The sequence below is a fragment of the Dermacentor albipictus genome, chromosome 8 (assembly GCF_038994185.2).
Source record: "Dermacentor albipictus isolate Rhodes 1998 colony chromosome 8, USDA_Dalb.pri_finalv2, whole genome shotgun sequence".
Taxonomy (NCBI): Eukaryota; Metazoa; Arthropoda; class Arachnida; order Ixodida; family Ixodidae; genus Dermacentor; species Dermacentor albipictus.
The window spans coordinates 68276362-68292580 of NC_091828.1; the positions used below are offsets into that span (position 1 = coordinate 68276362).

At 47.2% G+C, this 16219-nt stretch overlaps 1 protein-coding gene across 4 annotated transcripts in view; it reads left to right on the plus strand.

The window, feature by feature from the left end:
* Window positions 1-16219, plus strand: part of LOC135914515 (2-Hydroxyacid oxidase 1-like) — a 46878-nt gene that overhangs the window by 19004 nt on the left and 11655 nt on the right. For all 4 annotated transcript variants that reach the window (XM_065447412.2, XM_065447409.2, XM_065447410.2 and 1 more), the window contains exons 2-5: window positions 4542-4728; window positions 7023-7174; window positions 13224-13324; window positions 15776-15933. In XM_065447412.2, the coding sequence (XP_065303484.1) occupies window positions 4556-4728; window positions 7023-7174; window positions 13224-13324; window positions 15776-15933 (584 nt within the window). In that variant the 5' untranslated portion in view covers window positions 4542-4555. The remainder of the gene's footprint in view (window positions 1-4541; window positions 4729-7022; window positions 7175-13223; window positions 13325-15775; window positions 15934-16219) is intronic.

Sequence of the window (16219 nt, forward strand, 5' to 3'; positions counted from 1 at the left end):
ACTGGCTCTTCTTCTCTTCTGCCTCACCCGGAATGGAACGTCGTCATTAAAATTTATAGAAGTGGCTACTTTGCTGTAACTTTAGATGTGATAACTCTTAATGAAAACCTTCCCCGTGTTCCTTTATGTAAATTACCTTCGGCGGACTGGGCGCATTTTAAAGAATCAACTTATCTGCCAGGAGATCTTATAAACGATTTTAATATAGATGATGCTGTTGAGCATTTCGCCGCTTTTATTATTGATGCAGCCGAAAAGTCTACCCCGCAAACGAATGGTGGTTCACTTACAAGACGTGTTCCCTGGTGGACGAAGACTGTAGAGAGGCGCGAAAGAGGCAGAATAAGACATGGGACGTATTGCACAGATCGCCGAATGCAGAAAATTTAATTAAATTTATAAAATATGTCACAAGGAAGGTGGACACGGCGTCTGGCAAAGAGCGAAAGCTGGGTGAGCTTCCTGTTGTGTATTAATTCATACACGCAGGAGGCGAAAGTGTGCAATGGCTTTAGAAAGCTAAATGAGCGACAAATCCATCCATTGCCTTTGGTGAACGAGCAAGGGAATACCTTGCAAAAACAGACACTCTCTTGGGGAGCACTTTGAGCGTGTGCGAAGCTCAATACATTATTATCAATCCTTCCTTAAATATAGAGATATAGAAGAACGTAAGCCAGTCCTACGTAAATTCAAACAGAACGAACCGCATAAGCGGCCTTTCAGTATTGCCGAGCCGAAAACTGCCTTGATAGCATGCAAGAGCTCTGCGCCGAGACCTGACAGTGAGTATGACATGATCAAAAACTTGCGCAGCGACACATAAGTTACACAACTTGCACTTTCGAGCACTATTTGGGCTGCCGACATACCTTCCATCCACATGGAAAGATTCAATTGCCGTCCATCTTTTGAAGCAGGGTAAGGAAGCTTCCTTGGCGGCTTGTTTTTGCCCGATAGCTCTTACAAGTTGCCTGTGTAAGCTTTTTGAAAAAGAAATATTAATCGTAGACACATACATTTCCATGAACTCGACAATGTTCTTGATCCTTATCAGTGTGGCTTCAGAGAAGGGCAGCCCACAACTGATAATCTTGTGCGCATTGAAGGAAATATCTGGGATGCATTTGTACATAAACAGTTTTTCTTATTGATATACCTCGATATGGAGAAGGCGTAGGACACAACGTGGCGTTACTGGATCTTGCGAGATTTATCGTGAATTGACATCCGTGGAAATAGGCGAAACATAAAAGAAAGCTATTTGTCAAATCGTACCTTCCACGTGAAAATTGGCAACGTATTGTCGCGGTCTTTTATACAAGGAACTGGTGTGCCCCAGGGAAGCGTGGTTACCTGCCCGCTCTCTATTATGAAGATGAACGTGCTTCAGCCTTCATTACAACCAGCCATATTTTATTCCGTCTACGTGGACGATATTCAAATAGGCTTCAAATCACACAACCTTGCAGCGTGTGAGCGACAGGTACAACAAGGTTCGAACAAAGTGTCCAAATGGGCAGACGAAAACAGATTTAAAGTGAATCCCAACAAAAGTTCTTGCGTACTTTTCACAAAGAAACAAGGGCTCATTGCAAATCCCAATATAGAAATGTATGGGCAACAAGTACCTGCGAATATAGAGCACAAGTTTTTAGGCATTATACTTGACTCAAAGCTAACTGGTATTCCGCACATAAAATATCTCAAGGTGAAATGCTTACTGAAATGAACTTACTGAAAATTTCATCCCACACAACATGGGGCAGTGAGAGAAAGTTTTTAATAAATCTTTACAAGAGCCTCATTCTATCCCGATTGGACTATGGTGCCATGATCTATCATTCTGCCACCCCGAGCGCGCTAATTTTGCTACATCCCGTCCTCCATCTAGTTATCCGGCTGGCCACTGGCACTTTCAGAACAAGTACTATTGAAGGTTTATATGTAGAATCAAATGAGTGGTCACTCCATCTGCAGAGAACATAGGTCAGCCTAACGTATTTTCTGAAACTTCACTCTAATCATCAACATCCGTGTTCTAATGCCGTTAACGAGATGACAAGTGCTACTCTTTCGTAATCGTCCCTCTGTAAGACAGCATTTATCACTGCGTGTCAGGGAGCTTAGCGTTCAAATAGATCTCCCCCTCCTCGAACATCGCTTAATGCCTCCAGCTAAGCTGCTACTACCTTGGGAGTAGCAGCTGATAGAATGTGATATCTTTCCTAGACGTGTAAAGCACGCTGCAGAGATCGAAATCCGAATGCATTTCCTAGGGCTCCAATACCAGCACTCCTGCACAGAGTTCTACACAGACGCATCGAAGTCACATGCCGGAGTGTCCTATGCAGCCATCGGGTCATCCTTCTCGAATCCGATGTACTGCATCCGGAGACGAGTATGTTTGCGGCCGAGGCCTATGCACTATTGTCGGCTGTGAAGCATATCAGGAAATCAAGACTCCAAAAAGCAGTTATATATACAGGCTCACCAAGTGTCCTGAAGGCATTGATGTCATTCTGTAAGCCCTAAAACTCAGTAAAAAATTAACTCTATTCTTTCCTGTGTAAAGCGCATATATCTAACCAGCATGTGATTAAATGCTGGATGCATAGCCAAAGGGCCATCGAGGGTAACGTTCTGGCAGACCAGATGGCCACGTCAATTGCATCGCATGCTGTTAATCCTACAGCTGCAGTCCCTGTCAAAGATTTCAAGTGCTTTTATGCGAAGCATATTACGAGGGCTCAACCCAGCTCCTCAGGCGCGGCGGTGTCGCCTTGAATACCACGTGATACCGTGACGTCACGACAGAGGAGAAGTGGCTTTGGCTCAACTCTTGCAAGATGGGCTGGTTGGGAATCGAACCAGGGTCTCTGGAGTGTGAGACGGAGACGCTACCACTGAGCCACGAGTACGATGCTTCAAAGCGGTACAAAAGCGCCTCTAGTGAATGCGGTGTTGCCTTAGAAACGAGCTGTTTCGAAGGCTCAGGCGTGCGTCGCTTGCTCAGGCGCACATTTCGTTGCCGCGCCGAACGCTGCGTTGCTCGACGCTCACCGCGTCCAATGCGGGGCGTCCAAGGCGAAGCAGAGTAACACATGAGTTGTTTCTTCGTCTAGCCGAACCAAATATAGCCAAGCAACAGCAGTTCACCAAGCTAAACAGTGGTTCAACAACTAAAATAAAGGCTAGTATGCTTCGCATCCTGGGCTTAACCTTACCTAAGCCACAGCCATTTTTTTACGAAGGAAACTGCGAAACTACTAGCAACGCTTGTGGGACGTGAAAGCAAATAAGCTGCACGTAAGATAACCACAATTAAGTTTCTAGCTTTCTTCAACAAAATCACGCCGAACAGATTTCCCATTCTGTCGTCTGGCACCCATTCTGGCACCCTTAACGTTATACTCGCTGGAAATGATCCTTCAACCTGTGGTAGATGCGGGGAGAGGCTCACCATCCCCTACATCCTCCTGGAGTGTCGGGAAGCCGAATCTGAAAGACACACTTTTCCCTAGCATACCAGCAGTACATCCCTCTTCATGCTGTAATGTTTCTTTGTCCAGAACCGTTTTTTGATATCAACAGTCCTAGGTTTCCGGAAAGGAGTTGTCCTACATGTTATTAGCCCCATACATTCGTAGCGCTTCCTCTCTTCAGAGGTTGCCGCTGCGATAGTAGTATCGTATAGCACATGCCTCAAGGCCCTTGTGTTTTAAGGGCTCTGGTGAGGCAGCAGTGCTCTAGGCAATTTTCGCATGTGACATGTTTTGTATATTGTATCGTTTTTTTTCGCAATGCAATTTAACGTTCATAGTAAACGTCATTAGTCATCGTCATTTTCATATTACACGTAGATTTTGAGCACTTTACAAGGGCTATTTTAGGCCCCCTTACAGCCACCTCACATCAACTTCATAGAACTCATCACTCCACTGCGAAGTCATCAACATTGGCATGGCGCTCTTTGGCCATACGTGGCCCTTGCGCTGCTAAACAACCCACATTCATTAATTCTTAATCTCGCATTATCCGCTGCGCAGTGAACCTTGGTGGGAGGGTGGGGGGCGTATTTCCACAACCGTTACAACGAGCCTTACGTCCGTGTATCGGCGAAACATATAATGTACCTCTTAGGGGTGACGTCTCTACTGTACATTTCATTTATACTCCACGCCCCAGAGCACCTAAAGTCATTAGGCCTTGCTAAGGGCGCCCTCCTATAAATTCCCGTTCATCTTTTTTTTGTGTAGTCAGCGCATAGTGCCACTGTGCCACTCAGTGTCTTTTTGCTTCTTTGACGAATACGTCATGCCATTTCAATTCCCGCCCCTTCATTACCCAGCTGCATTCTCCCGAGCGCTGCAGACTTAACGGTCCGCCCACCCCTCCTCCCCAGAAGCGCCACTGTTAAGAGTGTATGTTCACAGGACATATAGCATGAACAGATAAATTGAACGACGTTGTAAAGGCCGCTGGATGTACAGTCGCAGAAGAGTCCCGTAGCACGTTCTTTCTTGACACTTCTATGACAGGGGACACTCCGACCATGGATAGCCGCAGCACCTCGGTTTCTCCACCGACGAGTCCCGAGCCTGTCAGAAGCCTGGCCGACATCGAGAGGGTGGGGCTCGCAAAACTCGGCCCCGGACCTCGTTTCTACTACAGCATGGGTGCCGACGAGAAGCAGACCTTGGCAGAGAACGTAAACGCCTTCAAGAGGTATATTTCTCGTGCACTCTCAGTACATTATTCATTTCTTTATTAATGCAAACAATGTCCTGTACACACGAAGTGATCTTGGCACTGCGCTTTAGCGCGCGGCGACAAGCGCGCTTTGAGGCTTGGCATGCCTGCAGCGATCGAAGAGATTGCGAGGTTCGCCATTTTTCACGCTAGTTGTTGGAGTCGGCCTATTCGCTCCTCATCGGCGGAAATAAATCAGCAGAAATGAGAAGTTTTTCCGCAGAAGAATTTCCTGTTCAAATCCGGAATTCCACCAGACCAAAATTTACGAGGCTGAGAGGTCACCTTGTCGTGTCAGACAAGCCACTTTGTTATTAGTTTTCCTTTTCATGGCGACGCGAGTGTTTTCAAAAGTGGAGCAACTGCCAACAAAAAGGGGCCCAATAGCGCGAAAGTTGACGGTGCATTTTACCACACCTGCGGCGTCGCAGGTAAAAAAAAAATCGCGAGCAACGATGCGACCACGTTAAACGGGGTTCCGTCATAATTTGTTTACGTTCACGTTAGTGTCAGCCGGGAATACGGTGCCTCAAGTCCTGACCAAGATCACTCGAGTCTACAGAAAGCCACTTGAAGGTCCGATAATGGGGCTCTGGCCTCTCCACCAGCTGCACGTGGGGTCTCGGCAACATTGGTTCTTCAGGGCACTCATTGCCAGTATGTATGCTGGACACAGGGTCACCTCGGTTCCAAATGGTAAATTTCCCCGCCTATGCAAGTCTGCAGTATAGTCCTTCAAATCTTGATCTAGGCATTGATTCGGACTACTTGGTCGGTCAGTAGTACAACTTAACCTCAATAGTGCAATTAAAGTTCCCAGTAGTTTCAAGACTGTTTTCAATGATTTGGCCGTCAATGGTGTTTTCGCGATGAAACTGAGGCAGCACGAAATGCTCGCTTCTTGCTTCCAGCTCTTTTCATCCCGCCAGCGTTGTCGCAGCGAGTGCTCGAGGTTATCGAGTGAGATGCCTTCATATGTCCCTGTGCTTGCGTGGCACCATGCTTGTAAGACGTATCTGCCGGTTCGTGGAGAGACATCCCTCTAACACCCCCCCCCCCCTCCCCATTAAGAAGTGGAAAGGAAAAGTAGGCCATTTGCGCCCCCCCATCCTACACACCCACACCCACACTTCTGAAAGCGGGCACTGTCAGCTGCACATCGACAAATCTAAGAAAAGCGCGCATGCAAGGTTTTCTCTCAGAATTACGCCCACATAGGTACAGCTTCTTATCACTGTCCGCTGCTCGGGCAGCCAGGATTGTTGCCAGGATCGGGCAGCCGTCCTCGCCTCCTCCGTCTTCTCCATCGCCTCCGCCGCAGTCCTTTCCTCAAAAAAGATTTGTTTTTATAATTTACCGGTACTTAGTGTTGCTATTTCGCGATCTTATTGCGCGATTCAGTGACGTTTTGGTCTGTTTACAACAGAGTTTTCTATTTAGCAATAAGCGACTTTATTTAGTGACTTGATTGAACAACTGGCAACATTTAAACGACTTACAAGTTAGGTCGCTTGAGAAATAGCCTTCTAGCACGAAGTTTAATATTCGAAATGTACATGTAAGCGGCCGAAATCCACTGTATGATGCATAGGCTCCACGACCATGGTGAACCAACGGTTGCCTCCACATTGAGATTGTGCTTCAGAGCACCGTGGTCATCACAGAAAACATCATATCCAGTTTTTCTGGATACATCTAGCGCCCCAAGCGGCCACGGCATGAAGCTAGTGCGTCTTCAATGGAACGAGTGTGTTTTCACGAAAAACTAAAGCTGAGGGTCCATTATTGCAAAAGGCAAGGGACGGACATGTTCTGCGAGACAATCCACACGACCCTAATGCAGTGATCACGATGTGGCACGCAAGAATTTGGTTCCCAGAGCGGTTAAAGCCAAAGAGGGTCCAAGAGGGAGAGCCCACTCGTAATAACGCCCCAGTAACCCCACCGTTAAGTAGCATTAGCAGCGCAGCACTCGCGCCATCTCTGATAATGTGCTGTAACCACACCGACCGCCGCCGGCACTAAGCTAAGACGCGAGAGCTAAGACGCGGGAGCCATGTGGGGAAAACAGCAGAGGACGCTTGAGAGTCGAGCGTCCCCACAACGATCGCCTGGGACCATCTTTTGGACAAAAGTTCTCTCCACAAGGAGCACATTATTATCGGGTTGCTCTGCCGGTGAAGCTTTGTGGTTCGCCTACGCTCCGCCAAAGTATCATGGAAGACTTCTTAGGTCGTGCGGTGATATTTATGTATTCGTGATCAATCCAGGCTCCGCCTTCTGCCGCGGCTCCTGAGGGGCGTAGCGGACCGAAGCTTGGAGAGTGTGTTGCTGGAACAGCGCGTCTCTATGCCCATCGGCATAGCACCCACAGCTTTTCATAAGATGGCCCATCCCGACGGAGAAGCCGCCACTGCGAAAGGTGAGTATTCTAGACATGCCCGCATAAGTAAACGCTTTTGCCAGTGTGTTGGTGCTTTGATATTATTACGATATTATCCGCGAGATGCCCAAGAGACGAGCCGCCGCGAGAACGACGAAGTGGGCATGTGCCCTTGGCACGAGCGAGTGTCGGCCAGGCTCTCCGGCTCCAGTGTAAATAGCCTGTAAATAGCCTCCTTCGTCTCTATCTTTCCATACGTAACAATACTAAAATTCCGGAAATGACTGTGATTCAGTTTTTCGTGGACGGCGGTAGACGTCCGTTATAGTGGAAGCCCCGGCCAGGATCAGCGAAGGAACCCTGATGCGGTGGGCTGAATGTGGCATCTGTTGTTGCTGCCACAACACATGGCTTCTGCGTTGCCTTCTTCTGGAGCAACATGTAGGCGATGGCTATGCTGCTACAGTCCCATATTGTAAGAGGACTGGCTGTAGAACTCTAGCAACATGCAGTCGAAATTGCCTAATTATCAGCTTTGCGAGAGCAACGAAGCTTTTTGGTGGGCTACTAAATTCCAAGCGAGCACTTCTTTTGTGCGTTTGCGCAAGCCAAGGTTTATTTGCGTCCGAAAATCATGTATGCAGCATTCGAATTACTGAGGGAATTTCATTTGAAAGCTGCGAATATTGGCCGAAATTTCTATTTCCCAGAGCTAATAAAAGCCTGTGGATTCCTCGCGTTGTGGGAAATCCCTTTAAGCGAAACTTTTATAGGTGTTTGCGAAGAATGCTGTTTTTGTTCAGCGACCATTTGGAAGTACAAATCACATTACAAATTTCGGTACAATTTCACACGGACCGCCTAGCCTGAAGATAAACTTGTGGCCCTCCATCACGCACCTTTTACGCGTGCCGACAAATGAATGACAACAATGAAATGGTGGTGACGGTATTAAGATGATAGCGATGACAATAACACGAGAACAACGGGATGACACCGGAAACGCGAGCACAGAACGACGACGACAGTATGACGATGATTGTTTGAAGACAATGCAATTACCACGATGACATGACGACACTGCTAATTAGGACAGAATGTAGATTCAATGGCCACGATGACATGACGACATTGCTATAATTAGGAAAGAATGTAGATTGAATGACCACGACGGCATTACGACGACTGTAGGACAGCGACGAAATGCCGACGGTAGGACGATGACAGTATGGTGGTAATAGGATGCCGAATCTGATATGGTGGCGACCACATGACGACGATGAAACGGTGGCAACGCGACCACGAATGCATGTTGACGACTGCATGATGGTGGTGGAATGGCGACGATAGCATTATGACGATGGAGTGAAGGCGATCGAAATATGGTGATGTGTGACGATGGCTGTGTGATGACGAAACAACACAGTGACGAAGACAGACTAAAGACGATGAAACACTCGAAAAGAATTGAATTATAGGGTCTTACGCGCAAAGACCACGATTTCATTACGAGGCATGCTGTAATGGGGGGACTGCGGATCATTTAGTACCACCAGGGGATCCTTAACTTTTCCCCAATGCACGGGAGACAGTCATCTTTGCATTTTACCCTCGTCGAAATGTGGCCGCCGTGGCCGGAACTTGACCCAGCGACCTCGTGAGTAGCAGCGCAGCACCATTGCTGTTAAGCTACCGCTGCGGGTCAAAGGGAAAGACAATCATAACGACAAGCACTAGGTGCTACAAAATATAATCGCGGCTACATAAATTATGGGTATTACACGCCAATACCACGATCTGATTATGAAGCACGCGGTTGTGGGGGACTCCGGAATACTTTTGACCACCTGGGGTTCTTAAACGTGCACCTCAATCTAAGTTTCGCATTTAACCCCCATCGAAAGGCTACCGCCAGGGCCAGGATTCGATAATCGCAACTACAATCATATCAACGCGCGACAATCAATTGATTACATAGCACATAACGAACGCTTTCTTTCAGATAGCATTGAATCGGCTAGATCCAACACCATTTTCGAAAGCGAAGATCATTGGACGGTAGCCACTCATTGCTTCCGCTGAAAGCAAATAGAGTGTTACTGCAGCAGAACTCATAGTTGGGCGAGTTGGTAAGAATTCATAGTGAAATATTACGTGGAATCACTGACAATGAATTTGCATATTTAAATACTGGTTGAACCTTCTTAATCTGTTTTTAATCTGTTTCTGTTTATACTGACCACTCTTGTAGCACATGCTCAGTGCTGACAGCTGGGGAATTTATGTTCTGTATCGCTCCGAAAATAAACAGTTGTGAGTAAGTGCCCGTGTGTCCCCTTTCACTGTGTCCTTGTCGATTGGGCGCGCTAAATATTTCACTATGAAGAGCGTTGCTGGCGTACATAAAATCGGCAGGTCTCTGCGATAGTTTATAACTTGTGTTATTTCCTTTCCTTATCTCTCTTTTGGTCTCTATATATCCCCTTCGGCAGGATAGCCAATCGAAGGTGCGTATGGTCAATTTTTCTGCCTTTTTTATGTCCCTCGCAGGGGCGTCTGCGTCAGCAGATGTTTGGTGTGTTGCAACACCACGGACCCAAGTACATGGGGGTCGTGCTCTCCCGCGTGTAAACGTGCTCGGCGTAGCAGTGTCCGGGAAAAAGGGGATTATTTTTATTAGCTCAGCGAAGAAATAGGCACTGCTGTACATCAATAGCACATCATGAATCCATCGAAGCTGCTAACGCCGTGGCAGTGGCAGCTGATAGAATGTGAGGCATTTTTATCGAAATCGCAAAACACGCACCAGATGCACACATTCAAATGCACTTCTGATAATTGAAATCAAAGTACCCTTGACCTGAATTTCCCACGGACGCATCGAAGTCAAATGCTGGCGTCTCCTATGCGGCAGTAGGTCGACTCTTCTCAGCATCCATTTTACTCCACCCCCAAACAAGCGTCTCTAGGGGAGAAGCTTATGCTGTATTATCGGTGGTGAAACACAGCGACAGAATTAGACTCCAACAGGCAGTAATATTTACCGACTCCTTAAGCATCGTTATGTCTGTAATATTGCCACAATAACATAATAACACCGCAATTGCCAACCAATATCCATTAATCTGGTGTGTTTATACATCTAAAAGGGTCGCAACATGCTGGGTGCCTGGGCTTAGAGGCCTCGAGGGTAATGTTCTTGCGGACAGTATTGCCACGTCTACAACAAAGAAAGCTAGCGCCTCTTCCGTAGCTATCTGTCACTAATATCAAGCCTTACCTATATGGAAGAAATCGAGGAGTTATTGGCAGAGTACGTGGGACAGCGAAATAAACTTCGTCATTAAGCCCAACCTAGGAAACTGACAGCCTGTAACAAAAATACGACGAACTGAGATCATGCTTTGCCGTCTCAAAATTCGCCACATTTATGCGACGCACTCTCACCCGTTGACTGGTAATGATGCTCCTATTCGTAGAGCATCCTCTCTCCAGAGACTGGTGCTGCGATAGCATTTTTGCAGAGTATGTACCGCTCAGACCTTGCGTTCAAGGGCTCTGTTGAGACACGAGTGCTACCGTCACCAACTCGTTTTACTAAATCATCCTTTCACAACAGACATTTATAGTCATAGAACACATCTGTAGTCATTGGGATTATTTTATTACTGATATATTTGACGCAAGCTACAGTGAGTGATTTTTAGGCCTCTTTAGAGCCATGCTACATGCACCATTCGCAGTTCATGTCTCTATTAACGGCATAGCGTTAAGGGCCCTGTGTCGCGGAAAATCCAGCGTCGGCATCGCAGGCGACGACGTTGTCCGCATGAAAACAATTATCCCGAACCACGCATCCCGATTCACGCAGGCTCTCTGCACGGTGCAGACGCGTTACTGAACTAATTGAATTTCTCAGTCAAATGTGCAAGAAAATTCGTAAAGTACGGATTACACATTTATTTATTTATTTATTTATTTATTTATTTATTTATTTATTTATTTATTTATTTATTTCAAGTACCTGCAGCGCCCGAAGGCATTATTGCAGGGGGGGAATATACAGTGTACATAAGCTCGACAAAATACAGAACTGGTCAAACAAAAATAACACAACAATAGAAAAAATTCACGCCACTATATGCTCAGCAGAAATGCTCTGAATGATGCTTCAGTGTGACAATCACATTCAAACAGTGTGACAATCACCTCCAAACATCATAGCGTCGGATTAATTTTAATATGAGAAAACCTAGTTTTGTTACGCGGAAATTCAAAGAAAGACGCCTTTCCTCTTGCCGCTTGAGATCGCTCTTAGTAGGAGCGGCACGCCCTGCTAGGTTCCTTGCAACGCCATCCAGCTGGCGCTCGCCTCCACACATCCCCGGCAGCGGCGGAGCCCTCCGGGGGGGGGGGGCGACAAAAAGAGAACCAGAAAGCTCACCTTGTTGCATAGCGTTCACTATCAGCGTCTCCAGAAAAACATTATGGTTACGTAAGCTGCAATTGCAGGGAAGCGTGCGAAGCAGTCAGATCTTTGAATGTTATCGCGTTCCACTATTAAAGGTGAAGATTAAGCGTCCTCCCATTTCTATTAATGGTTCATCGAAAACTCACCACCACGTGCATGGTGCTCTTTGACCGTATCTAACCCTTGCGCCTTAAGATCCCATACAGCGTCATCATGCCTTTTTACTCTCTAGTCTCTCTCTCTCTCTATTGCGTATACATATGTTCCGATCTGTGCGTTGCATCTCCACGCATTTTTAGCAAGCGCCATTTGTTTGGGGTACCGGACCTCCCCTTTGAGGCGGAGAGACGACCGTGCATGCTGTTGCCAGGTGGTGCAATGCATGCGCAACGTGAGGTCATCTCCCTCTGTCCCCTCCCGTCTCATCGCGTCTCCCTGCGTAACGGCACCTTCACCCTCTCCACCAGTAGCCAACGATGCGCCTGCGATGGCCAGCTTGGCTCTGTAACGTGCAAAGTTGGGCTAGTTGGTGATGAATCCTCATACCTTACTGGTGAAGCAGCGCACTGACACAGCAGCGAGTGTCGTCTTTTCGTGTGTGTCCTCACTGTGTCCGTGTCAGTGCGCTTGCTTCACCAGTAAGATAGCTTGCCTCTGCTTTCCACTGCTGCGGGCGAAGTAGTGTGGCCAAGCGTTTCTAGATGGCGCCGCCGCTTTGCAACCGAGTGTTTAACCTAGGTAGGACATTAGGCATTATAATAGCAAGAGCTTGGTGGCGTAAGCCACCACCCCGTTCCAAAGGGGTGGCTCATAACATCCGTCCGCCCGTCCATCCATCCGTCCGTCCGTCCATGCATCCATGCATGCATCCGTCCGTCCGTCCGTCCATCCATTCCATTCCATTCCATTCCATTCATCCATCCATCCATCCATCCAAGCGTCGCCTTAATAATGCGGGAAGAGCGCTAAATATTTTGAGGCAGAGCTTAATATGAAAACTAGAACAGCAGATTGGCAATGTTCAGCAGTGTCGTTAAAGCGATGTCTACTTGCCACGCTGCGGTCCCGGATTCGATTCCCAGTCGAAACATTGTCTTTCGCGGTTTATTTTTTCTTTCACATTTTTGGACAGTTCCTCAGGCGTCGCGGGAAAATTTTTGGCACTTAGATTTGATGATGGGAAATGGCAGCAAGCAGCGCGTCCTCGCGCGTTAGGCCAAGGTGTTAATCAACTCCAGCGAATGCGCGCAGCTGCTGTTACATCAAAACACGGCTCATACGCCACGTAGCTGCATTCGCTGGAGTTGAGCACGAGTACGGGATCTTTCTGGGTGAAGGAAACTGGTCCATAAACCCACAGATGTTACCTGAAGGCATCAATGTTGCCATATTCGAGAGCCTTGTAATGTAATAAACGAGAAAAAAGAAAAGTGAGGGGCCCGATTTTCAATTTTTATTTGCTGCCCTACTCCCTTTGAGTTCACGTCACTCTGTTAATTTACGCGTTTGAATCCATGTCGGCGTGTCTCGCCACTAGAGGAAGAGCTATAATGCCTCCGTGTAGACACTGGTGTGCGTCATCCAGGATGTTCTAATGATTTCATTGCACCTTCGCAGCTGCGGAAGCGGCGGGGACGGTGATGATCGTCAGCATCTCGAGCACCACTTCCCTGGAGGACGTCAGGGAGGCCGCGCCCAACGCCATTCTTTGGTTTCAGGTTCGTCGAGAACAACGCTTAATTGCTGTCTCCCGCAAGCAGTGAGCGAGAAGGTTGGCTGTGCGTGCCATCGCAGAGGGGTTAGAAACCGTGTCAGAAAGCTTCAGAGAGCGCGAACGCGGGCGACTTTGCGCAAGCTTAAGTAGTAGCGGCCACCACACTGCGCATAATCTGTACCCTGACTTGGCTCAATGGGACCTCCGCGGCCTCGATAGAACCCACAGCTTTGAGCTCTGCAGCGCAGTCTAACGACCGTGGTCAGGTGGCTCCACAGCTTGCCGTGGGATGCTATGCGGCATCTCTTAGGGAAAGTGGTTCCCGTCTACTTGGCAGTGTAGGGGCGGGCCTGTAAAACCAAACGTGAGCAAAAATACATCCTCGATTGTAAACGCTTTTGTTTTTTGCTGAGCTGGAAGGTCAAATGAAGAGTAGGTTGCAAAACAAACGCGCGTTTGATTTACAACGGGCCTTCCCAGCCTCCTAGTTTTCTTATCAAACGACGGTACGGACACGACAGCAGACAAAAGAAGAGCGAGGAAACGATTACATATGCAGGAAAATGAAAAAAGAGAAAACGAAAACGCCGATATTGGTCTGATTTAGCTTCCTAAATCACACTGGTCTCGGTGCTCACGACGCTATCGCTTACACGCCAGCCATGTCAATTGATTTTGAGATTGCGATACATTTAGCTTCATCGGCGTAAAGTAACAAACTTCGAACGGTCGCTTTAACTTGATGAGACATCTCGATAATATTTGTTCTATTGCCCGCAAGAAATTAAATTTGAATCACAAATTAGGCGGCTCCCTCTACTTCGATAAGGCTGACGATTAATGAAACAATCATCAGACTTTCTCTTAAGCATAGTAGTGCTATTTCGGAACTATTTACTGTAGCGAATACCGAAAAAAAATCAGCATTTAGCAGCACGCTATATCTTCACTTGCTTCACACGACACGACTCACAGACGGCTATGCTGCAGACTAACTAACTCGAATATCCTGCCGAAAGAAGAAAAAACTGCTCATCTAAATTTCTTGCCCACGTTGCAGTTTGAGAAGCTTGGAATTCAGCCATGGGATTACATAGCCAAATATACCGCTTGAGCATCGCACCACAATGATAGCCATCGCATGCAACCTGTGCTTGCAATACTTAGCTTACCCAAATATTCATTCTCCCCGCGAACAATTACAGCAGGACGCCTCTACAGCGAAAGGACGTGTATAACGAAGGTCTGATTATGTCTCGGCCGAATTGCTGTTTCTCACATGTGTTGTAAATGCCTGTTTAACGAAGACCAGAACAACTAATTTCCCTACACAACGAAGAAACTTAGGCGCCCCTGACAGCTAATTTGTTGCTTGACAATGAGCGCTACGTAGCGGTGTCGCCGCTGCCCTCAGCAGCGCTTCAGCGCATGTGCGTTTAAAGGCTTCCTAGCGTTAGCGGCGCGCTTGACGGTCGTGCCTGTGTCATTAGTGCTCCTGCTGCACAGCTCCAGAAATGGCTATTCCGAACGCTGCATATCGTAACGAATGGGCGCATGTGATGGCGACTAATCTGTCGCAGTTCATGACGACATGATGGTGCAATCAAAACTGATGATTCATGGCCGATGGCGCCTTCAGTGTAATCTATAGGACCGAAAGGACGTGAATGTCAGCGAAGGCAACGGCGATGATTATTGTGCAAACGAATCAAGCATTTTGATGGCCAGAGAGGCGATAGCGACATTCGACAATATGCGGCTTTAGTTTGCGTATAGTTCATGTGTTTCGCAGCGGAGAATGGTGGGGACCCCTGCGCAGTATCACATTCGGCCCGAGACAGTGTGCGTATAGAACGCAGCAACCTATTTGACTAAGACTTTCTTGAATTAATGCATCGTAAATGCTTTATTTTGTTGAATGTAGGCATATCATGCTTTATAATGAGCGTTACAGTGCGCGACTTTACATAACAAATGATTTCGAAGGTCCTAAGAACTTCGTTGTAAAGGCCCTTGACTGCACAAACTGGAATTCAATACACCGAACTTCACCGCCATTAAATACCATTGTAAAATTGTTTGCTGTTTTATACTGAATATATTTAGGTACAATCCTCTCCTGCTTGGACCCGTTGTCCGCATTATTGCAGGACATCAAATAATTACTAAAGCCTTTCATCAGTTCAGCAATCTACAAAGAGGTTCATATCAGTGCGCTTGTGTATCGAGACGTTAATGAATATCTTAGAGCTGCAGGGCAACACGGGTTTGCCCTTTGAGACCTGTGATAGCCACCGTCGAGACCTTATGGAAGACAATTAGGCCATAATGTTGATCGACATTTCGCCACCATGCCAATGCATCTTATGTGCTAACCTTGCCACTTCAACGTAGTCGTAGAAGCCGTTGTGAGAAAAGTGTTGCTCAGTTTTACTCCTCTTGACATTTTCTGCAGCTCTGCATTCTTCGAGACCGTGCAATAACGCAGCGACTTGTAGGGCGGGCAGAGCGCGCTGGCTACAGCGCCATCGTCTACACGGCAGACATACCGGTGGGTGGCTCAAACACCGCGACGTTTGGAAACTTCCTCAACGATCACTCAAAGGAGCTCAGGTAATCTAGTAACGTATTCTGCCAAATTATTTCTTGTATTTCCTTATACGGTCTTCAAGGCGCGTGATGCGAAGGTGCTCGAATATAGGAGAACTGCTAGAGTGAATTATTGCATGGAAAATTGACATAGACCGACGGCCAACGAAGACAACCAGTGATCACGTTTCGCGTGTCGTCCCTTATCTCCAACTGGTATCATACATGGAATATGGTATTATGAAGGCCCGAGTACTTGAATTAATTCACTCCCACCGCAGTCAAGGTAATTGAGTTGGTAAAGCAAATA